The 23,869-nt window shown below is 42.4% G+C and overlaps 2 protein-coding genes across 2 annotated transcripts in view; both read right to left on the bottom strand.

Moving 5' to 3' along the window:
- abtb2b (ankyrin repeat and BTB (POZ) domain containing 2b) overlaps positions 1-6,891 on the bottom strand; it is a 38,561-nt gene extending 31,670 nt beyond the window's left edge. Inside the window, exon 1 of the mRNA XM_085357263.1 lies at positions 5,886-6,891. Coding sequence (XP_085213389.1) covers positions 5,886-6,777 — 892 coding nt within the window. The 5' untranslated portion in view covers positions 6,778-6,891. The remainder of the gene's footprint in view (positions 1-5,885) is intronic.
- Positions 6,892-11,359: 4,468 nt separating this feature from the next.
- The window catches only part of b4galnt4a (beta-1,4-N-acetyl-galactosaminyl transferase 4a), a 162,322-nt gene continuing 149,812 nt past the window's right edge, over positions 11,360-23,869 (bottom strand). The window contains exons 9-20 of the mRNA XM_085359062.1: positions 20,107-20,173; positions 18,157-18,321; positions 17,729-17,838; positions 17,078-17,178; positions 16,749-16,822; positions 15,147-16,665; positions 14,349-14,731; positions 14,075-14,228; positions 13,914-13,986; positions 13,012-13,165; positions 12,673-12,799; positions 11,360-12,022 (exon numbers count right to left, since the gene is read on the bottom strand). Coding sequence (XP_085215188.1) covers positions 11,908-12,022; positions 12,673-12,799; positions 13,012-13,165; positions 13,914-13,986; positions 14,075-14,228; positions 14,349-14,731; positions 15,147-16,665; positions 16,749-16,822; positions 17,078-17,178; positions 17,729-17,838; positions 18,157-18,321; positions 20,107-20,173 — 3,042 coding nt within the window. The 3' untranslated portion in view covers positions 11,360-11,907. The remainder of the gene's footprint in view (positions 12,023-12,672; positions 12,800-13,011; positions 13,166-13,913; positions 13,987-14,074; positions 14,229-14,348; positions 14,732-15,146; positions 16,666-16,748; positions 16,823-17,077; positions 17,179-17,728; positions 17,839-18,156; positions 18,322-20,106; positions 20,174-23,869) is intronic.

Below are 23,869 nucleotides of genomic sequence, written 5' to 3'. Positions count from 1 at the left end.
TTGTTCAGGGAGTTAGAGAAACTACTCCCATCGTTAATGCAAACTATGAACCAATGCTCAACCTGCGAGTGATGTACTGCGAGTTGGGCCTTGGTTTGTCCCAGTGAGGAAGAAGCTGGTATGTAGTGCATAACAGCTTGTTCTAGCCATGCAATGGCAACTATTAAGCTAGCGTACTTGTGCAATTTTGTTCGTCTTTTTTGTACTGTTAACTACACTGATGGGAATAGTAATACAAAGACAACAAACTACAATAAATAGTGTATTTGGATCCCGAAGGACTAAGGTGAAATACTCTACTTGTGTAAATTTGCAAATACTCATGTGTACAGTAGTGTATGTGCATATGTAAATGAATATCAGTATGAACTCAAGTGTGACTATCTCGAGGGGATAAATCTGTGTGCACAACGGTGAGGCTACCAGCGACTGTGTTTGCTTTTCCAGTGCAATATATCTGAGATCTGCAGTCTCCACACACTGCTTCTCTGACTCTGGTGGACAAAGAGGTCACTGACAGAGTCACAAAAAGCTCCCTCTTTCAGCTTGTTTACAAAAACAACAGTTTAGACTTTAAAGGAAAGAAGAAGAAAAAAATACTTTCCAAGCTCGGCTGAAGAACATCCAAAAGAAGCTGTGCCCTCATTCAGCACTGGCTGGAGTGATCACAGCCTTTACTTTGGCTCCCAGGCTGCATGTACACGCTGGAGCAATCCTCCACACAGACTCTAACTCTTCCTCAGCTGCAGACATTTGGCTTGAATCTACCTGGCTATATCAAGTCGACTCCAACAGATTTCACCAGAGAACGCAGCACAGAGTAATTAAATCCAATCCATGCTCACAAAAATGTGTTTCCTCTTAAACTGCACACTTCCCGATCCTTCTCCATGCAGCCCTCCCATCTGATCTATTTGTGTGTAATTAAAACATTACAACCCAATCACCCACAAAATGGTTCTATATTGACTACAATGGCTGGCTTTAGTTTTGCTGGGGGATACAAGCTGCCGAAAGGGTGCATTCCAGCTAATGCCTATTAGCAATTACAACCATGATGCCTGGCACTGATTTTTTTCAGAGTAAGAAGCAGGAAAGCTGATTATTTTAGTAGGGGTTTGTGGTTTGACACAGACTTAGGGAGTTATTCAGAGTTTACTTTGGGATATCTGTGAATGGAATGAATGTTTAAAGGCAAGGCGGAACTGATCTGCACTGGCCCAGAAACAACCAAATAAAGGATTGAATGAAATATGAATAAAGAGTTTGTGTGCATCTGTGTATAGAGATATTTTTTCTCTTGTACTTCAGCTAGAATGAATTGGTTGTGTTATTAGGTTAGGTCCTTTATAGCCATTTGATTGGGCAGATCTGACAAAAAAAAGCAAAAGAAACATAAGCACAGAAAGGCTACTGTAGTTTAACCTCCTTAAAGGTTTCAGAAATTGGTGACCTTCTTGCTCACATCCAATCATAGATGTACATCAACAGTGGCTTTCTGATGACATGCAAATCTACACTGAACACAAAACAAACAAACAAAAAAGTGGTAAAGTGCATTCTTCTGCTGAAATAGACCACTAGTATCAGGGAATACCATTGTGTTGTCAATGATCTCTAAAGATATCAAGTTAGGTGGTGCTTTGTGTCAATGCAACATCCATGTGAACATGATTTCTAAGCTGAGCTCTGCCTACAGTGTCACACTCTCGGGTTCGGCAAATGAGTCACACTGTTTTAACTGTTTACCATTCAGTGATGAAGCGTTTACACTTAAACACCAAAGTATAAATGGTCTCACGCAAACACTGCAGAGACGCAGGCAGGAGTATAAATAAAGCTCTGAGATGATGCAATGCACTGTTATTCCTCTTAGATATTGCTGACATTCAGGCAATGCTCCAAGATGCCTGGTTAAAGATTGCAACCATTTGCCAGCCTGTCATCCTGCTTCCCTCATTAGCTTCCCGAGCTGTAATCCCAGCCCTATGGACAGAGGAATGTGACTCTCCCATTGCACATTTTTCAGTGTAAACAGGTCAAAGAAGTTTTATAAACATTTAACTTCCCCAGTTTGCTGACAGAATACCGATTTCCAATATTGAGATTAGAACTCTGAATCTAGACACAAAGGAACAACTGCTTTCAACTTTGCAATCACTATTTGTATGTCACTTGACCTCTTTCCCATGAATATCTGCCATGCCCATCTCTTTGGTTCCACTCCCTTCAGTGATTTACTGTAAACAGTGTTAAGAAAAAACGTGACTCATGCTGCTGTAATATGATAGGAGGTACATTGCCAGAAGGCAAAATAATGTTAATACAGTTTTATTAAAAGAGACAGGAGTTATACCTGAGGTGGTTCACAATATGAACTCCAAGATTATTGTTTGACTTTATTTTCATTAATTTAACAGACACAATCACCTGCATGAGAGGATAAGAAGTCAGTGATAGTTTCCTGGTTCGGTGCTATTGGCTTTTTACTAGTCAGACAAACCATTCGTGCAGTCATATCTGTGAAAGCATCACTCATGGTTTGCCAACAAGGGTCAGTATCCGCAAAGCCAAGTATAAGAAACCACATTTAAGTACAGTGAAACACAGAACTCTAAAGGGTTACTGTTTTTACAGCTGGGACAACACAAGCAACCACTGCAATCAGTGACATTGACCATTAGTGTGAATGCAGCCTGGTACATGCAGTCACAAATAAAGCTTTAACACAAAAGCACGAGAGTTTAGTGAAGCATTAACCCCATCTACTAAAGCTTTAACACTTAGTTTTGTTGGCCCTTCAAACAAATGTCTGCCGGCAGTTTTCAAACGGGTCACCTAAATTAATCCGTGTGGATATTTAGGAAAACGGGTTTGTTGTTAATGCTCGTCTCCAACATACTCAACACTCTTGCGAGCCCTTAATATTATTAACATTTTTAGGTTTTTTTCTCCCAAAACTCAGTTTGATCCTCACCAGATTTGTGCAACAGGGGAATGTATTTTCAGAGTGCTGGTTTCTCCATCTGTGTGACCACAGCACTGGGCTCCTCTCCCTGCATCTCTCTGCCCACTGTTCCCACGCCTCTTTATGGGCTAAATACATATTTAGGGAAACACTGAGTAGCAAATCATATGCTCTGACAGTACACCCCAAACCCAATACTAGCAGTCTTTTTACTATCTTCATGGATTTAAAGAAAGAAGAGAGAAGAAAAAAAATGTTAGTACTGGACTAAGTTTATCTATCCATGTATAATATTTTGAGCATGAACGCTCTCTTTCACTGAGCCCCTGCTTCAGACTATACAAGTATTCACATTCAAGTTTTAGAACAGCAACCCAAATATCAAACTACTGCCCAGTGCAAAGTGTGAATGGGGCTGGTGATTGAATTTAAAGTCATGTCCCAAAATAAATGACCCTCTAGTCAACTGTTTGCAAATCTAACTACTGGACTGCTGTTACAAGCCCCTTGAGCAAACAACTATAAAGTCCGAGAAAAGCGGGAAAAAAGTCCTCCAAACACTTGAATGGTGCTCACTTGGAAATTGTCCTATTAGCCAGACCAAAGCTTAACACACATCTGTGTGCTAGACATAACGATCAATGATTTCATAGCCACTTCTACTGTCCATTAGTAAAGCTACTACTCTGCACTTTAACATGCTCCACTGTACTGTCAATACAAATTATACCAGGAAGTGCTCGCTCACGCCATTTCCTTGTGAGGAGAAATAAATGACAAATGGATTCTTCTGTATAGTCACATTGTGTATAGCGTTCAACCAGTGCTGTAGATCCATTTATATGCAAGCAAAGAAGACTAAATTGGTTTCAGGGTCTGTGTGCATGTCAATGTGCTCGGGTGAGTCTGCAAGTGTAATGAATAAGATCCTGGCACATCACAACTGGGTTTCTCTAATGCACTCCCTGTAGACCAGAAGAAATAAACAGATAAAGATGAAGTGGATGTGGATGTGAACGCAATGGCAAAAAAAAGGGAGAAAGAGGGAGAGAGAGAGCCAAAAGTTAGACTAAGCATGAGAGGGCAAGAGGAAAGGAGGGAGGGAGGGAGTTTTCAGTTTTGTTATTGGAGCCGTACAAGTCATTTCTAACTTAAAGAGTTCCAGATGTGGGTCAGCCTCTGAGAAAGAGGCAGAAAGATGAAGTGAGATCAAGTGAGAGGGAGGAGTTTTAATAGAATGTGCCATGCATTCTATATGATCAATAATCTACCCTCCCATACTGGTTTGTAAGAAGGAAATGGATATTTGTTTTTTGTTTGGGTGGTAGGCAAAAGAGGGGATGTTGCTCAGCAGTAGGAGGTTGCCGTTTAGGGTGTAGGGTGTCAGGTGGAAAGATGGTAGAGGGGTATGTGGCTTCCATATCCCAGATTTAGCCCTATAAAAAGCTATGGTGGTCAGAATAATAGTCTGTTGTTATTATATGCACACACACACATCACACGATGGTCTTTCTCAAGACCAGTGACTAAACTCACCAAAATAGGCCAAACCTAAGCTAAAGACATCTGGTGAAGTAATGTGACAAAAGCTGCTTTTTAACTTTTTTATGAAATAGCACCCCAATTCAAACGTAAAACCAAACAACAGGCCTGTCTAATGTACAGCAATGTTCTGTTTATAGCACTTGCAGGCTTAAATGGAGCAGATATAATGATGAAGCCACTGGAAGCTGTACAGACTTTGAAATGGAAGGTAGCAGTTAATATGTGAGTGCATGCATGTGGGAAAGTACTATCTATTACGAGCACATTGATCTCAGATCAAAAGTTGGCCGTGTTACATTAGCGTCTTCTCCACATGCACGGCACACTTGCACATAATTGTGCAAGTGTGCTTCATAATTGTATTTAATATTGACTATCTATAGTTATTTTTTCTTTCTCTCTCTCTCTCTGAGTTGTGTATATTGTTCCTTGGTGCGTGTATGCATCCTCAGCATTTGCTTTGACTCCCTCTGTGTTTGACTAAGCTGCACGATCACACAACAAAAGGCCATTGTGCTGCAGTAAAATAGCTCTGCTCCAGGGAGCTGGTAGTGGGCCACAAACAAAGGCTGGTTACACTGTCCCAACACAAGCTCATGCATCAACTCAACGCTGGGCTGCCAAAACAGTCATGGAAAGAGCACTGTGAGTGTACTAGGGATCAACAGAGAAGGCGGAGAAAGAGACTTGATTCAGAAGGGATGTGAGGGTGGAGGAAACAAATAGGCAGGGAGCAGGATGCACAGCTGTAGCTGGAGGAGAGAGGAGGGAGAGATGTAAGAAACAGTATGCAGGGATGGTGGTGGGTGAAAGAGATCTGTCTACCAGGAGTACAGGATGAGGAAATGGAAGAAAGGGAGGATTTTAAAGGAGTGTGGCCAACACAGCGAGAGGCTGAGAGGTGAAGTCAGCGCATACAGAGAGCTATGTCAACAGACAAGCCTCCTGCCTAGACTCTGAAGGCTCTCTGCACTCCAAACCACAACAGTAGAACACCAGAGTGACATGTGAGGACTCAATCTGGCTGGTTGAGTCTTTTTTCTCAGCAATTTGTTGTTTTGTGACTTTGGTTGAACAGAAAATGCCTTCTTTGCCCACATTAGAGGCAATTTTCTTACTCTGACAAGTCAAATTGGCAACAAATACATCAAACTCTCACACACTAAAAGCTGCTGTTGTAATCAGCACCAGGCCACAATTAACCTTTTTCCACACATGGACTCAGAGGGAGTGGAAAGTTGTGATCAACACTCAGGAAGACCAATATGTGATACAAAAAAATAGTATGCAACAAAACATTCACTGAAGGTCCTCACTCTATGCTATGCACTGTTAACTTAAATGCACTTTTATATACATCATTTATATTTACCATTAGCGTTCTTCCCGCAGATGAGGTGCTCATAGTGTTGCAGGACTCCCCACAGCTCCGCGTCATTGTTGACCACCCCCTCCATGGCCTCTGCACTCACCGTGACGCACCCTGACCCCAAATCAGGCCCTGAATGACCCCTCTCGGCCATCAGCACCCGGGCACCTATCTCCTCCACCAAAGCTTCCATGCATGCAGTTAGGCATATGGCCGCATACTCGTGGATGCGCACGGAGATGCGGGTGTCCACCATCCAGCGGAAGAAGCGTCCCACAGAGAAGGAGAGGCCGCAGCGGGCGGACTTGCCTTTCCTCAATAGTTCACCGGCACTCATGCTGTACAAGGAGATGGCCTTAACTGTAGCAGAGACGCAGTAGTCGGCGAGGGCCCAGCTGAGCACCAATTTCATGGCACTCTGCACTTCGAAGCGTGTGCAGCGGCAGTGCATGACGCTGAGACGCTGAGCCTCTCTGGAAATGCGGATCAGAGCCCTGCGGAGAAGGGTGGACAGCCGCCTCACAGCCTCCGGTGAGAACACAGGTGTAGTCCCCCATTTCATGCTCCCACTCTCGGCCACTTTACGCAGTATTTTGGCCACCTCCTCCTCAGTCCATGGAAACTCTTCCAGTTCAGGTAAGCGTGGACACTTGGAGAAGATGTCCTCTGGGTCTTCTGGAAGGACAGTGTTGACAGTGTCCCAGCTGTTGTTCCTGCTATTCATGGAGCCGGAATAGTACCACCAGTTCCCCCGGTGAGGGGCCGTCATGAATGCCTGGGAGTTTGACTTTGAGGAGGACAGGCTGAGGGATTTGCAAGAGTCCCCCGCCCCGTAGCCCGAGTCCAGAGTTAGGTCCTCCAGGGTTTTCATGTGGGCATTGCTCAAGCCAGCCATTGTCGTCCAACGGCCTTCACAGAGACCTTCTGGAAGAGAGGCGAACTTCCTCAGCGGCTTACCTGCAAAGTCAGAGAAGCAGCTGACGAAACTCCTCGGCGAGCTGGACGAACTGGTTACACAGCGCAACACTTGTCAGACATGCTGTGGAGTTCAGCGTGGGACGGCGAAATACTACAACTCCTTCAGCAGACAAAGTCCTGGTTGTTAGAAAGAGCAGACTGAATCAAAACTCTCTCTATTTCATTTACAAAAAGGACAGCCAGGATGATTCAAGTCGCACCCGGCTCACCTTCCCCCTGATCTCACCGGGATTTAAACTTTCCTCCGGTAACCTGTCTTTTAAGAGATGAAAACAGTCCTTCCGCGATTTCAATACAGCCAGAGTCGAGTTTACTTATAAAATAGCTCCATGTAGCCGCTCAACAGACAGAAAGTCTTTGTTTTTTGCGCAGATAATTGTGGAAAAGTTCGAATATATATCTCTGCTCTCCTCTCACAGCTCGTCGTCACGTACAGTGTACCGGAGAGACTCGGCTGCAGATGTGCGTGAGGAGGGACTGCTGCTGAATGACAACGCGGAAGCAGCTCAAACACCAATCAGAAGACGCCCGACTCTCACGTCAGCCAATCAGAGCACACTTAAAAGCTCTCCTAAGTTGGAAAACAAAAGTAAACTTAATTTCCCCTGAAAGAGGGATACCGTAACACTGACGTGTATGACCTACTACTGCATTTGCCCATTATCCAAGTATCACACAATGTTTCAGATATTTTGTGAGAACATTATTTTATAAATATATTATTTTGTCAAATCGAGAGCTCAAAAATACTATTAAATATGATTAAATTATTAAATACTATTTATTGTAACAGTAACAGATACATGGCACATCATCCAGTCCCTAGTTAGTTCCTCTCGTTCACTCAGAAGTACATGGCTTGTTCACTGCATATTAGTCAACTGCACTGTAAGTGTAACAGATACTCTGAGCGCCTAAGATAAGATAAGATAAGATAGAACTTTATTAATCCCTCGGGTGGGTTCCTCTGGGAAATTCGACTTCCAAAAAGCACAGCAACGACCGAAGTTACAGTTACAGAATTGTTATATATACACACACACACACACACACACACACACACACACACACACACACACACACACACACACACACACACACATATATAAATACAGAGACAAATATAAATAAAATATACAAAGGGGATAAATAGAATAAATAGGAATAAAAAATAAAAATACAAGTGAATTGCACATTTCAAGTATTGAGTCTATTGCACTGTTGACTATTTACAAAAAGTATTGCACAAGGTATTGTACAGTGAGGTGAAGAGGCACTACAGCTTAGTTGTTCCCCCCTCCTTTGTCCTCCTGTTTCCCCTCCCTCTCCCCTCCAGAGAGGAGTTAAACAGTCTGATGGCGTGTGGGACAAAGGAGTTTTTAAGTCTGTTAGTTCTTGTCTTGGGGAGAAGCAACCTGTCACTGAACAGACTCTTCTGATTGTTTATGGCCGTGTGCAGAGGATGCCCAGCATTGTTCATAATGTCCATCAGTTTCTTTAATGTCCTTTTCTCTGCCACTGTCACCAGAGTGTCCAGCTTCATGCCGACCACAGAGCTAGCCCTCCTGATCAGTTTCTCCAGCCTGGATGAGTCCTTCTTTGCTGTGCTGCTCCCCCAGCACACCACAGCATAGAAAAATACTCCAGCAACCACCGACTGGTAAAACATCCTCAGGAGCTTCCTGCAGATGTTAAAAGACCTCAGCCTCCTGAGGAAGTACAGTCGGCTTTGGGCTTTTTTATACAGGTGCTCTGTAATGGTGTAAGACTTATACCATATGAGGTGGAGTAAAGTTTACTTTTGACTGTACAAGGTTTAGGGTTTTCACCGAAAACTGCATTTTAAGCTTATTTAGAACAGGAAGGAAGGCAGAAATACTGCAACAGCTCGAATAATGAGAGATTTTGTAGTGGTTAACTAGTAGTGCACTGTACATTCTGCTCATTCAGCACCAGTTCAGCAGAACTAATAAAAAATAGGCCTGTTACTACCTGCTTCTCATTAGTCTGCGCTCACATAGGCAGGGTGTGTCTCGATTACACATAAGGGGTTTAAAGCACAAGACTCACTCTACGTACCTGCTGGACCGCAACAGTGGCTGCAATAAATGTTATCTTGTATATACAGACCCACATGTTACATGACATATCGTCTGTGTGCTTGAAGTGGAAAAACCCAGTCCTGATATGTACATGCACTCGTATCATGCTGTCTGTATTAGTCAGTCATAGAAACTGAAAAAACTAAAGTACATGTAAACTCCCCAATTTCTTGCTGTTAGTCAGAGCATAAGACACACGGGACACGGGAGAGGAGATCACAAGGGGTCAGCGCTTGCCTCATCCAGACCTTGTTTAGCTGTGGTGTGGACAGCGCTTACCTCATGGTCCAGAGAGGAAAGCCACAACCGTGTCAATGATTAAATGTCAGTTCTGCTGGGAAGTTTTTTAATGTTAGCGTCATGATGTTTCACTTCTCACATATCACTCATATGTGATCACAGTGTGATATGTGATCAATGCACAATGAGTTCTCTGGATGTATTAGAAACCATTTTTCGGAGGAAGCTTCATCACCTGACTGACGTCATTGTAGCGTATTGAAAGTAGTGTTTCCCAGACAAATTCATGTGTAATACTCTGGCTGTTTTGTTCATGTAGATTTCCCAAAAACAAATGTGTAGCATATAAATAATAACAAAAAGCTATAATTTGCAAATCCTTCGAACACTATAGTTTACAGAAAATATAGCAATGGGAAAATGTTATTTATCCTTTATATTGACAAATAGATGTTCATTTAAAAAAAATATCGTGAAATAATTGAAAACTGGAAAAGTCAGCTGTAGTAAGCTTTATTTCTCTGGCAATGAATCACCCTACCTCTGCTCAAAATATGTTGAGCAATGTTATTTCCATGTCTCCATTTTACCACTTCACGGCCCGTGTGGGACGAGCACCACCGTGTGGTCAGAAAAACAAATAACATTTTTATTTTACTTTTGTGTCACTTTTTCTGTATTGAGACCAGGGTTCCAAAAACATAAATAAACGCACAACAAAAAAACTAAAATATTATCCAGATGTAAGGATAAAAGTTTATTTGCAAAAACAAAAAACAAACAAACAACAAATGAAAATAAAAGTACAATACATTCTTAAAACCTTTTCTCTACAAAACAATTTCACAGAAATTACCTCGGAATGTATACTTATTTTTCATTTTGTAAATGTTTCATATATATATATATCTATATATATATATATATATTCTTATATTAATGTGTTTCCTTTATTTTAAATAGTCCCATGTGAATGCAAAATTATGTACAGTGTAGACCTTTTTTTCTGTAGAGGCAAAAAAGGTCTAGAGGGCATTTTGACAATCATATAGTCAATAACAGATCGTTAGTGTTCATCCATATACATGTCCAGCCAAGAGCCCTCCAGCCACTCTTCCTCAATATAAGTGCCATGTTGCATAAACAGAAGGCATTAGGAGCCCGGCCTCCAGCCAAAATAATGGGAGCAGGTGGGGTCCTACTGGACTGCAGCTGCCAGTGACTCTTTATCACACCCTCTGTTCCCACTCAGTAGTCATTCTTAACGATTCTCCTTCTATCTCACCAGTGAACACTTCGTATCACTAAAACCTCAATCAAACATGTCCTTTCTTTTGAGATAATACAATAAACAGTGACACTTCTATGATCCTTTAAAGAGAATATTATTTTCCTCTTTTTACAGTATATCTGAATTTACACTGACTTTACAGCCTGCTGATAAATACCGTTGTATTTCTGCTTGTCTCGGCCCTCGTCAGTCATTAAAGTAGCTTAAAAACTGCCTGCAGCCAAACCCTGATAAAGGCACACATTTGTGAAACAGCCATGCCTTGCACCACTGTGTCCCACACATGAACTGGTCTCCCTTCTGTTAGCGCTTAAAACAAGCTCAAACAGAAGAGTATCTGTATTTTCGACAGCCAAGCATTCCCCGTCTCTGTGGGATTTTAATACGAGAAATGAAGTTTGCAAACAAAAAAATCTGTCAGTAGATCTGAAATGCTCACAAATTCAGTGTTATTGAACAGGAATAGCATGCCAAATGTAAGCACATGCTTAATCCAGATAAATAAAAGTCCCTTGTTAAAAAAAAAGAAGAAAAACCCCCTCATCACTTAAAACAAATCAAGTCATAACCAATAGCTTGCATTATTATAAATGCTCTATTTTAAAATTGACATTATAAAATAATATTACAAACAGATACAAACACACAAGTTAGCATGACAAGGAAAAGGATAAAGAAAGGAATAAAATAAAGGTGATACAGAAGGAGAAAGAGGGGCAGAAAGGGATGTATCTGTTTGAGAAAGGGCTTTTTCTGAACGGAAAACTTTCTGTGGTTTATAATATCAGATACAAAGAGGAGTTCAGCACCTCAGTCATTCTAGTCAATGATATTTAACAGGTAGAAGTTGATGTACTGCTTTATCAAACAAAGTGTTCCTCTACTTGAGCTACAACCCTGCGTCTGAATCGCCTGATGAACACGTTGACACACATTCTATTAGGCTCCCGCGTGAGAGCATGTTAGCAAAAAGATCTTAGGTTGTCTCCACATCTCCGTGTTAGAAAAAAAAAAAGGGGTGCTTTCCGTCATGGCAACACACCCACACACCTATATATACATACCCACACATACAAACACACACGCTCTCTGCTTTCCAGTCTGTCTGAAAACATTGCACCAAAAAGGACAGAGAAAAGGAGAATAAAAATAACTCTTCTCTCTGTACAGTAGTTCAGTCAGTGAGGCAAAGTGATGACTCAGGTCCGTCTGCGTAAAAAGCACGCCTCCAAATTTCAAATTTGGAATCAGTTTCCTCGTACAGACAAATACACAACAGGGTCCGAGGAGTCCCTGAAAGGAGCCTGTTTCGAAAAGGCAGAATTCAGGCAGTGAGCGAGCTCCGACAGGTCTCTCTCTCACACACACAGTGGGTCTGCAGGTAGGTTTAGGATCCTCTGACCAACAGGCTGCGCTATCCCTTGGGAGTTTTTTTGTTTTGGGCATTCCACATGCCTCTCTTGGAGTGGTAGTAGTGAAAGAAGTTCCTCAAGCGTAGTCTTTCTACTTCCAAACCGTTCTGCAGGACCCTAACGAACGAGAGAGACAGAGAGAAGTTTCATTTTTTGTCTCAGATCATATTGCAAATACACTTCTACACTAAAAGATAACCCTGCATATAAGCTGATAACCCTGATTTTCATGTGTTCGTGTACTTCTAAATGAGAATTTGGACATGAACAACATGAACATTAGAATGAAGGTACGCTGTATTTTATTACCTTGAGCGTTTAAACAACACGTTGATAGCTGTGTCCTTGCTTTAAATTACTTCTTTTAAGTCAGGTAAGGTCTTTTTTTTTCCAAGTCAGAAAATTGTGTTATTCTGATACCGCATGAATACATAATAATCTTCGGTTTCTTTAGCTCAAGTTTTGAAATTGCTACAGCTATAATTTCCTCTGCCACAACGCAGATTAAAGGACTAACATTGAAAAATTACAATTTAAAAGATAATTTCCTGATCACTATAAACATAAATGTTCAGCTTTTTAAAGCTTCTTGTGATCTTCCCTTCCTGAGCTGCACTTTCACTAATAATATAAACTTTTACAAAACACAGGGACATTTTTTACAACATGCACTGCTTTTACACAGCTTTTGAGGTTAAATTAGATGTTCACTAGTTTGTTCACTCTGTGTCATACATGCTTTGAGAGTGTTTATGTTGCAGAGCTACCTGTCCAACAGTTCCCAATCCTCTCCACCCCAGCGGTCTTTGAACTCTTCTGTGTTCATCCCTCCAATTTTATCAAAATCTGATTTATAAATTCCAAACAGACCAAAGCCGTTTACCTCCCAGTAACCTTAGAGACAAAAGAAAAGCACTGAGTCATACAGTTTGATGGTGCAGCAACAGGAAAATCTGATGCCTATACATGATTGTACTTCAAAAAGTGTATTTACTACACATATAAAATAAAAATCACATATATCACCGTAACTGGGGAATGAGTTTCAGTGCCCCTTCAAACTAAGCCTTTGTTAATATGTAACACGTGTATTTTTTGTGTGTTACCATCAGGCTCCTGTGGTGAACTACCACAGCTGAGTCTCATGACAATGGGAGCAAAAGCAAGGCGTCCCTCCACGCAGTGCTTCCTGATGCTTTCCAAGATGTTGAGAGGGAAATGGATGTGCAGGTCACACAGGAATACGATGCTGTGGCTGTCCTGTGGGAGAAAATGCAAAGAAATGCTCAAGTATGTTTGCTACATCCAAATGATATCAAAATCCTTCCTTCAACTGGGCAAAAGAAGTGTCTGATTTTTGTGTGTGTAAGCTGGTGCAAGACAAGCGGATGTTCACATGCGCTTTACCGCTTTTTACATGGGCTTTTAGGATTAACGAGAGCAGAAGCTCTCTTTAGGTCTGTGCTCGGCATGAGTGGGTTGTCGTCACGTCAACAGCCCATAGGTCATTTAGATATGAGTGACAGTCGTGTCATCCCACCATGACAGCACTGACAGTCAACTGACGGATCAACGTCTGTCCAGACTTCCAGCTGCTCCATTCTCCCATGGGTGGGTATGCATGTGTGCGAGACAGAGACAGCCACAGAATGGTGTAAGGGCACATGCACACAAATAACCTGTGAGAGGGAGTGGATGTGACAGCTATGGCATACATATGACAGAGGATATGCGGCTATCTGTCTAAGGAATTCCCTGTCAGCCACAGCTGGACTCTGTGCGAGAGAGCCAAGGAAGGCAGTAGGAGGCTTGGAGATAAGGGTGAGATCCACAGTCCATGACAGACCAACCTCGCTGTGATGCATTCATTATGCATGAGTGTTCTTTCTGCCTGTCCATCAGCCAGTAAAGGTCATGTGGTCTGTGCAAGCGTCTGACCTTCAGTGAGTGGCTTTTGCCTGCCAGCTCACATATTGTCGTCTTCTCTATGTGTGCTTGCTTCACTGACCTCAATAGTGTCCACTCCCATCTGCAGTCCTGCCGAGCGCTCAAAGTTGCCTTCTCTCCTAAGATACTCATATCTGCCAAAACACAAATATATATAAAGCGCGGCAGCCTTCAAAATATTAAAAGTCACAGCACACAGCTCCTCGTGTCGCATGCACACACCTTGGCACACTGCTCTCTCGAAGTGCCTGCTCCACGTCCATATCTTCGCTCTCAAAATCCACAATGATGATGCTGAAATTGTCATCTTTTGTCTGCCGGTGAAGATTTTCCATGTCAGAGATGAACTGCTGCACCCAGCGAGCCTGGTTTTTTACTGAAGAACAGTAATACCAAAGGCAAAAGGACAGCAAGTTGAGAAAACAAAGAAAGTATAGGCAAATAAATTATTCATCTGAAGGATGCTGAATCTGCCCTGGATTAACTTTTGACTCACCTGGGACCACAAAGTGTACCATGACATCTTTCCTCCATTGGAGCATGACTGGCTGGCATAGCAGGGGCTTAGCATATGCAGTGCTCCAGGGTGTTGCTGCTGCTCGGCCAGACGACTTGGTGGGAGGAGGAGGAGGCGGTGGGGTGGTGAGGCTGGGAGTGGCAGTGGAGAGGGCTGAAGCCGGTGCTGAGGCAGGGGCAGAGTCTGTGTTCTCTAAACTTTCCTCCCCCTGCTTGCTGCGGTGTAGCAGCAGGTAAATGTATTCTGAAAGGCGTACCACGCTACGTCCTCTCTCCATAAGCTCCAGCTCCACGAGGTACCGGTTCCCTCTTGCCGAGTCACGCCGCTTTTCAACGTTGATAATTCGCAACAGGGTGTAGATCCTAGGGCAGACAGACAGAAAATATTGAAAATACACAGAGAGGTTGCACATATAGAATACAACGTTTTACATCATTGGCACAAGTGGATTAATTATTGTTTGCGTGTACAAACCACTTCAAAAAAGCTGATTCTCATTATCTGTGGCACATTGAATTTAGCATGGATGATGAAAATAACAACAGAGAAGCTACTTCACACAAATAACATCGAGCTCTGCAAGAACTACTGAAGAAAATTGTAATCAGCATACTGAAGACTGAGAGCAAGACTTCAAAGCACCAGGACATGAGCAATATGTTGCAGCAAAATTACCTTTTGCTTTATATAACGATTAGCATAAGTACCACACCTAAACTAACAAGGATGCAGGGAAACATAGACCTTGTCTGTTTTATTTCATTTTGCCATGCTTACCCCCCATTGTGCTCATTGAGTTTCTCCATGTACTGTGCCAGCACGTCCACCACCTCGCTCTCTGCTAGCTGCAGGTTCCCAGACACATTACAGCGCAAGTCATTCCAGTCAGAGCGCAGAAGCTCAAAGTCCATCGGATTGACCGAGAAAGTCCTCTGCCAGTTAATGCTCTCCTCTGCCCAACCTGGCCGAGCCTCCACCTCCTCGTAGCTGTAATCTGACATTTCACCCTCCTCTGGCTCTGGCTCTGGGTCGGGATCAGGATTAGAGTGGTTTGTTTCTTGGTCGATATCTGGAGGGTTGGGGTCTGGCTGCTGCTGGGACTCTGTAATCTCTGAGGTTCGCAGGTAAGAAGTAACCCGTGATTGACCTTGGATTGTGTTGTCTGTAAAGTTTAATCTTGGTGGGGTAACAGAGGGATGAGGGGGACCGCGGTGAGAGGACGGTTCGATTAGGTGGTGTTCTTTACTGGGTGGGTCAGCCATGATAGTAGTCTTTAAATCCCGGTGCTCTCCTTTGCTTTTGCTTTTCTCTGGCTGTCTTGCCCCTGTTGCCTTGTTAGAAGACTTTACCACACTTTCATTGTGTGTGTTGGTGCTTCCATTGTGAGGAGAAGCCTTACCTTCTTTTATAGGGGGGTTAGGCCAGAGCTGAGGCGCACTAATCAGACTCCTACTTCCTGTTACGCCTCCCCCACCACGTCTCCTGGCACCCAGGTTTACCAGCCTGGTGGTCTTTCCAGTCTGATACAAAAAGACTCCTGGGAAAACCTCTCTAGGGTGGCGAGATGCCCTCTCGTCCCTCCTCTCTCGCCGCTGCTCCCTCTCCTTCTCTCTCTCCCTTGCAGGCTTGGGCCTGGTGATGTAGATCTTGTTCTCCTCCCTCTTCTCTTTTTTGCTCCCGGGAAGCCTATCGTGGAGGTTGTTGCCATGTGCAGAGTTGCTGAGGATCTGCCTGGCTCGGCTAGCAAGGGCAGAGAGGGACGACTTTTGGGGAAAGAGAAGAGAAGACTTGCTGAGTTTAGTCCGTGTGTCAACTCCCCTGTCTTCTCCGCCACCTGTTCCTCCGCCTTTCCTGGCAGGGTCTAGTTCTGCAGAATCAGTGTGGACCCAGGACAGAGAGCGACCCCTAACCACGCTTTCGATATCAGGCTGAAGAACCCTTGCTTCGATGTTTTCAAGTCTCTTCCCCGTGTCTTTTCTCATATTCTCCCTTGTATGATCTCTCCCCCAGTCTCTGTCCAAATCCCTATCCATCTGTCTGTCTCTGCGAGGAAAACGCCTCCTTTCTCTGTGCTGTATGATACTGTTGACTGGGCCCTCATCTTCTTCATCATTAGGATCCTCCTTCTCTTTCTCCTTGTCTCGGCCAGCTGGTGTGGGCTCAGACTTTGATTGCCGATAGGAGGGATTTGAAGTATGGCTGGTCTGGCTTGGATAAGAGGGCTTCTTGGGTGACTGTGTGCCAACAATCTCTGCCTCATCCTCTGTATCTACCACCTCCTCCTCCTCTAGGAAATCTGGGGACACGAAAGAGACTTAAAGTTGAATGAGAGTCTGTACGTGTGCAGGTGGGTGCATGTGTTTGCTCATTATTAGTTACCATCTGGGTTCGGGAAGAAGAACAGCCTGTCATCTTCTTCCTCATCCATCTTCATATATTTGTAGAAACCAAACCTGGCAGACAAAACAAGAGGCAGCACAGGCACAGGCACACACACGGCCACATGCATTAACAGAAGGTTGAAGTTTCGATGTGCCTTGCAGCATAATAAACTTAATCTCTTAGTGAGGGGTCACATGAATCACTGCCATCAGATTCACAGACACTTGAACACTTATTCTGCATAATCAGTGTACGCGCTCATATATACAAGACAAAGACAAATGTTCCCATACCTCCCTAAGAGATAAAAGTAATAATGCCCTTACTTCTCCAAGTAGATAGGGGACTCTCTGTAGAAACACTTGTTTTCTCGCTCCATGTGGGTGAGGCGCGTGAAGTCATTAGGGTAGACGAAAGACAGATAGACCTGATAAACAGAGACATGTCAATCAAAAATGCAATCGCCCCAGAAAACAGTGACAGGAGGAAAAGTTAGGTTAAACTATGTGCACTTTGTGACAGTGTTTAATTACAACCAGTCACTTTATATAATGCTGCATTTTGTTAAGGTCATTCTTGTCTAATCTGAAATGGATTTGCTGTGTAACTTGCATCTCTCTCTCATACCAGTTATCGTTCATCTTTGCAGATGTTGCAGTAACCTGTGCTGCCCTAAAGGGGGGAGCAGTGCTCAACACTGCCCTCCACTTACTTTGTTTATGCTGTGCTTGACACAAAGGGAGAGATGCAGTGGCGATATCCAAATCAGCACAGATGTAGCTTCTCTGTTTCTCTGTTTGCTGCGCAGTTGATCGGGATATTACACTGGGAATACTTTTTAAGGGCCACTACCATATCTGGTCACATTTCTGATGACCCCGCTAGTCTACTTTTAGCAACAGCTGACTGTCGAAAAATAAAAGCTGATTCGAACAAAAGCGTCACTCTTTTTGTGACCCAGATGGAAAGTGACTTACGAACTGCAGGCCCTGGTATCTGGCAATGGGGAAATCTTTGACTACATAGGTTGGAGAGTAAAGACAGGCCGGAAGAACGTTTTCCAGTCGAGAGGGATCAATCATAGGGGCTGAGAAGAGACAGAGAGTGACAGGAAGAGGCAGGCAGTTATTCAACAACTAGACCAAACCAATGTGTGTATAGAACACTTAAATAAATGAATAAATAAAAATCTAAGAGTCAGATAGGTGAGTGATGAAAAAAAGCAGGAAAATCCAGAAAAAATGGAACACAGCCTACTGGATGAAATTACAGTCTGAATACAGCTAAGATGACAACTGCAGACAATCGAGCCAGACAATCAGGCATTTAGAGAAAACGACAGGCCAGAAAATCAGGATGAAGACAGAGAAAGAGGACAGCCTGAAATGATGAATGGCAGATTTACTGCTATAGAAGGTGTCCCTGGGATCCGGCTTCAGCATATCAGCTCCATGCAGGATGGTACGGCCTCCCTCCAGACGCTGAGGCTGTGTCTCCTCTGGGAGACGGATGTGACTGGCCAAGGTCTGAGGGATGTGGTCCACACTGTTCATCTTCAGATTGGACTCATCTGGAAAAAAAGCAGTGAAGAGACATTAAGTTAGAGTCAGCGGAAAAGAGGAAGACTCTTTATCTCATTTCCTTTTTTATGCTCCTCACAATGGACAAATTTGATATTTAATGTTTAAAAGAAGATATGATTTGGGCCACAATTACAGCAAAATCGCTACCATCTATGACGAGGTGGCGACTGAGGAAGGAAGAGACAGAAGGAGAAGCAGAGGGGAGATGGCACAAAGGAAGCAGAGGAAGAGGAGGAGAACCCTAACAAAAGCTGAAGTGAAGGATCAGAAAAAAGTTGAAGCAAACAAAAGCAGAACAGAGCCGAGTCATAATTATACCAATCGATAACAGGGTAGGAGGAGAGCGCACGCGTGATTAATGGCATGTCAGTGGCAATGCCTGATGGGAGAAGTGCTTTATAATTAACAGGGTGGTCAGCATAATTTTTATCCTCACGAGGGTGAATTGTGTCCACCATCTTTCTCTCTTTTTTTCCCAAACAATAAGATATCTGTTGATCACACTGCTGGTTTTTACTACACACAAGTCTTGCAAATGTTGACTAATGGGCTCGTTGATCAGCAAAATAATGGAACCCCTTTTTCTTCCTGTGAAAAAATTGCATCATTTTTCATATATTTGTATTATCATCAAAACCACAGCATTCATTTATGTGCAGCAGAGATATTGAGATGGATCTTTGCAACAAAAACAAAGGAAACCAAAGAAAAAAATGCTTGTTTAACTTTACACATTTATAGCAACTAAGTTGACTGCATCTTTGGTGTTTTTTCACTTAAATTATGAAACATAATCTGTGGCATTATTACACAAATGGAGCTTCCAATTCAGGTTGTGCCAGTAAGAATTTATTTTGAAACTATAGACAGAAAAACACTTGCATGAGCAGAGGGAAGCGTGGCACAATGAAAGACATAAAAATAGCTTGGGATAGTTTTTCAGGTACATAACAAAATACCTCTAAATTTATGTGCAAGTATTCCACTTATACAATGCAACACTGATTGCAGAATCAAAGTCCTACAACTTTAACTGGTGTCCCAGAGCAAAGAGATGCATGTTTTTGCTCAAACAGGAAGGATTATTAAATAATTTCCAGAGTGAGTGAATGGAAAAAAACAACTGAGGGAGGCAGAGTGACATGAGGGAGGAGAAGGGATGGATGGGTGGAGGACGGGAGACAGATGAGGAGATGGTAATGCTCGAATCCAGCAGGTGACCTCATATATGGTACGAGGCTTCATTCCTCTCTGTCACAGCTTGTCATAAACAAGAAGACAGGATTTGGCATGCATCCACATAACACTGCAGCTTTGCCCAAGATGACAACTCCACACATCATTTTCTGTGCAGCTGGCATTTCCCCCTGTTAACGATGCTGAATCTTTGTGACACATTACTATTCTTGGAGCTATAAAGGTTAGACATCTACTCTGGAGATAGTGTTCTCATTTCTGCTAAGAATGACACCTATGGAAGAAAATAGATCATCTATTAGATCCTGAAACTTCTCTTTAGCCGCACGTAGGGAATACATGCTGTGTTCTCAAACTGACATCTGCAGTGAACCCACAGAAGAACATTTTGGTTTAAATAGGTTGTTTCTATGGCATGATTGAGCCTTTCCTTTTGGCAAGCTCTCAGCTGAGCATTTTCAGCAGATTTTCTATTAACAAAGTCCAGTGTGTAAATGCCAATAAATACAAAAAATTAATCATGAAATTATTAGATTCCACGACAAGATGACACAAATTTGATGAATTGCTCTTACCTGTGTAGAGGGAGATGTAGGCCGAGTCTATCACTTCATATTTCAGACCAGGCAGGAACGGACGCCACTGTGTGTGAGAGCAGAGAGTGAGAGAAAAGGGACTGAGCGAGAAAACTAAATGCCAACATGTTCAAAGTATACGGCGAGCAGAAATCGTCCATCAGTCTTTGCTGCCTGAGCTGTGACACTCTGTGTTATTGATCTTAACAACATCACAGGATCGATCTGAAGCAGGGTTTTTCTATAAACACACATAGTTGAAGACAGAAGAGGAAACAGAATAAAGAATGTAGGACATATACATCCTTACAAAAGGTGTAAGCAAGGAAAGGAAACAAGAGGAAAAGGACAAACAAAGAAAATAGACCATGAACAAAGAGACAACATGGCTGTATGGATAAGACGGGGATGAGTAGGTGTAGAAAAACGATGTAGTAATGACCTGAAAACAGCAGCGAGAGAGAGAAATAAAAAGGGGATGAGAAAGAGACAGAGAGGCAAGCTACAATTCTTTTAAATAGATTTCACAATTACCTCGTCACTTCTAGTTACCAAGGATATAATCACAGGAGACAGGTCATTTTCCAACCCTCAGCTTGAGAATACAAATATAAACACCCTCCTCAGGCTTATGCAAATGCCCCCAGTGTATGCACGGCATAAAAACATGCACACTGTTTTGGATTTTAGGGCATTTTATCACAAATGAAGCGCTGAGTGTAGCACCAAATTCTGAAATTAGAAAGGCATTTACAACATCTACAGTGCTGCGAAACAGTGTTTCTCCCTCTACCGTATTGGTTCCTTTTTTTCTGGCTATTTGTCACATATTTGGCAAAATTAACCCAGATAAATAAAAACTCTTTGAAATAAAGTTGGCTCCTAGAACCTGGATGTTGACGTATCCTCGGGCAGGATGCAGAACCCCAAGTTGCCTCTGAGAGCGTGAAAGTTAAAAGTGCTTAGGCATAGAAAAAAAAAGCATTCGTGTGAATGAGATTTGGAGTAAGAAAGCACTTCGAGTGCTCAAATTGAGTAGAAAAGTGCATATAAGCACCAGTCCATTTACCATTTATCACTTTAACCTAATAACTGGTTCTGCTACCTTTGGCAGCAAGAACTGCAAGCATCAAGCATTTACGATAACTACCGATGAGTCTTTCACAAGGCTGTGGAGACGTTTTCAGCCCACTCTCCTTTGCACAAGTGTTTTAATTCAGACACACTAGAGGGTTGAATATTTTTTTCCCTTAAAACATAAAATCACCATTTAAAAACAGCACTTTGTATTTCTTCGGGTTATATTTATCTATTATTAAAATATGTTGTGGATCTAAAACTTTTAAATGTGACATATATACAAAAAGTACAAAATCAGAAAGGCAGAAAATGCTTTTTCACGGCACTGTATACTGTATGCAAATGATACACGCCAATAAAGCATTGTTTCAGAAACACACATAACCGCAGAAGTGCATGTAGTGCATTAAAGAACAATAAATAAGGACACAGGGTAACATCATGCAGAAAAGCACCAGGGGGTGGCCCAGCAGGCCAGCAAAGGCTGCACTATCTTGCTGTCATTTCAGGGTGATCGTCTTCAAGGTCAAGCCAGAAGGCTCCACAACCCAACTCCAGGAGGGACAAAAAAAAAAAAGTGGACACCACATATTCAGTGTAAAATGCAGCCAACCTTTCTGTTATTCTTACACGCCAGAACACACAGCAAAACTCGAGTGATCATCCATTCAACACTAAAAAATACATGAATCAATCCTATTTCAAGGTTTACTTTCCTTTTTCGCATTACTTTTAATCACATGTCACAGTCTTATTTTGGAGCTCTTTTTCTGCGTCTCGCCACTTTGTTTCACTGTAGGCTGTAACTGCGTAGCTGCATTTCTGGAATGTATAATGAAAAACAACAAAAAAACAGACCCGTTTGTTTTCGCCAAAGAAATGCAACTCAAAATGGCTCAGCTTTACAGGTCAAAGCTGCAAGCGAAAGATGTTGTGAAATTTAAAATGAGAGACAATGACAGTTGATGCTTTGACTTGTGGCTCGGAGCGTGTTTCAGCAGTGCGTTTAGGAAGAATGTCAACACAACCCTTTCCAGAGCTCAGTGGAGCACAGCACCGCTGATGTGTCATCAGCCTTAAGTGAAGATGAGGCACACAACACTTGTGCTCCTGCAGGGCCCATTTTCTAAATATGTGAACTTCTGTTCATTGGCTGACCTCATATATTTGCTAATGAATTCCTCCAACCCAGCGAGTGTGCGTGTGCATGTGTGGAGACACACAGCATCTTTTATGAAAGCGTAAATGTAGTGTGTCTTGTGTGTACAGGTGTGTTTACTTTAAAACACTTTTGACAGGAAACAGCAGGAAAAAGCAGAGGTGCGCTCACTAGCCCTGCAAGTTCAAAAGAAAGGGGGAGAAAAAAATCAATATCCAAGGGGAAATAATAAAAAGTACCAACAGTGGAAACAAAATGACAATGAACAACAGGCAGTGTTGTTTCACACAGGCTAGACCACCGACTGATATATAAAGGTTTGATTCTGTTTTCAATCTGATGATCAAAAGAGGGTTTTAATCCTTCTTAGTGTATGGTTTGATACCAAACCGAATAACACACGCAGCTTTTGTTATTTGTTTTTATCATTCAACGATTAGGAGTTTATTGCTTCTGAGAAGACTGACTGCTGGCTGCTGTATTTGTTACCTTAATTCAATCAGTTGCACCAGAGCCCAACGCTCTATCGATAAAAAGTTGTTTTGTTAATGTGACACATAAGTAGAAATGACATAATGAAAATAACTGACCGCTTCAAGTTTACATACAAACCACTTGAGATTTGTGGTCAAATAAAATTAACAGAAATTAAGCACTTTATTTGTTTGATTTATTCTTGCGAATAATGACTTTTATGCTAGTACTAGCTCACCTTGGTACATTTAAAAGGTTGTCAATTTCCATTTGTTCGACTGAGGACAGAGAGGTTCATTGTGTTCTTTGTATAGCTCATCTCTTGTTTCCTCCATGTCGTACATAGCAGAACAAGACAGATGTTAACAAGCCTGATGAAGCCTGCCTTAGGGGAAAAGGCAAGAAGAGAGCGGCGCTACCCTGATGTTATTTGCAACCCCAATTCCAAAAAAGTTGGGATGACGTGTAAAATAAACACAAAATGTAATGATATGCAAATCTTATGAACCCATATATCATTCACAACAAACACAGAAAGCATATGAAATTTGTAAATTTAAAAAATATTAGCTCACTTAAATTTGATGGTGGCAACATACCTAAAAAAAAAAGATTACTACTATGTTTAATCCTCTTTTCTGTTAACAACAGTTTGTAAGCATCTGGGAACTTAGCAGACCAGTTTGCTGGACTGTTGGAGGATGAATGTTATCCCATTCTTTTTGCTGCTCAGCAGTCCTGGGTCTTCTTTGTCATAATTTCGGCACTCATCTACTACAAAGCCATTCTCTTGTAACAGTTGGACTATTCAGTTTAGCAGCGTCTTGCTGCAAGGACTTCCCTAAAGAAAAAAGCAGTCTTGATTGGAGTATATGCTGCTCTAAAACCTGTATATAACTTTCAGCACTGATGGTGCCTTAACCAGACCTGTTGCCAGTTAACCTAATCATCTGCAAAATGTTCCTCCAGCTGTTTTGAGCACAGTTTCCCTTTCCAGCTTTCCTTTGCCCCTTGTTCCAGAGTTGGGGGTGTGTAGACATGTTTCTGTCA

This window comes from Diplotaxodon limnothrissa, linkage group LG7, assembly GCF_057381915.1.
Source record: "Diplotaxodon limnothrissa isolate DT_005_m linkage group LG7, D_limnothrissa_male_GT1.1, whole genome shotgun sequence".
Lineage (NCBI taxonomy): Eukaryota > Metazoa > Chordata > Actinopteri > Cichliformes > Cichlidae > Diplotaxodon > Diplotaxodon limnothrissa.
This window is presented reverse-complemented; position numbering and strand designations above follow the sequence as displayed.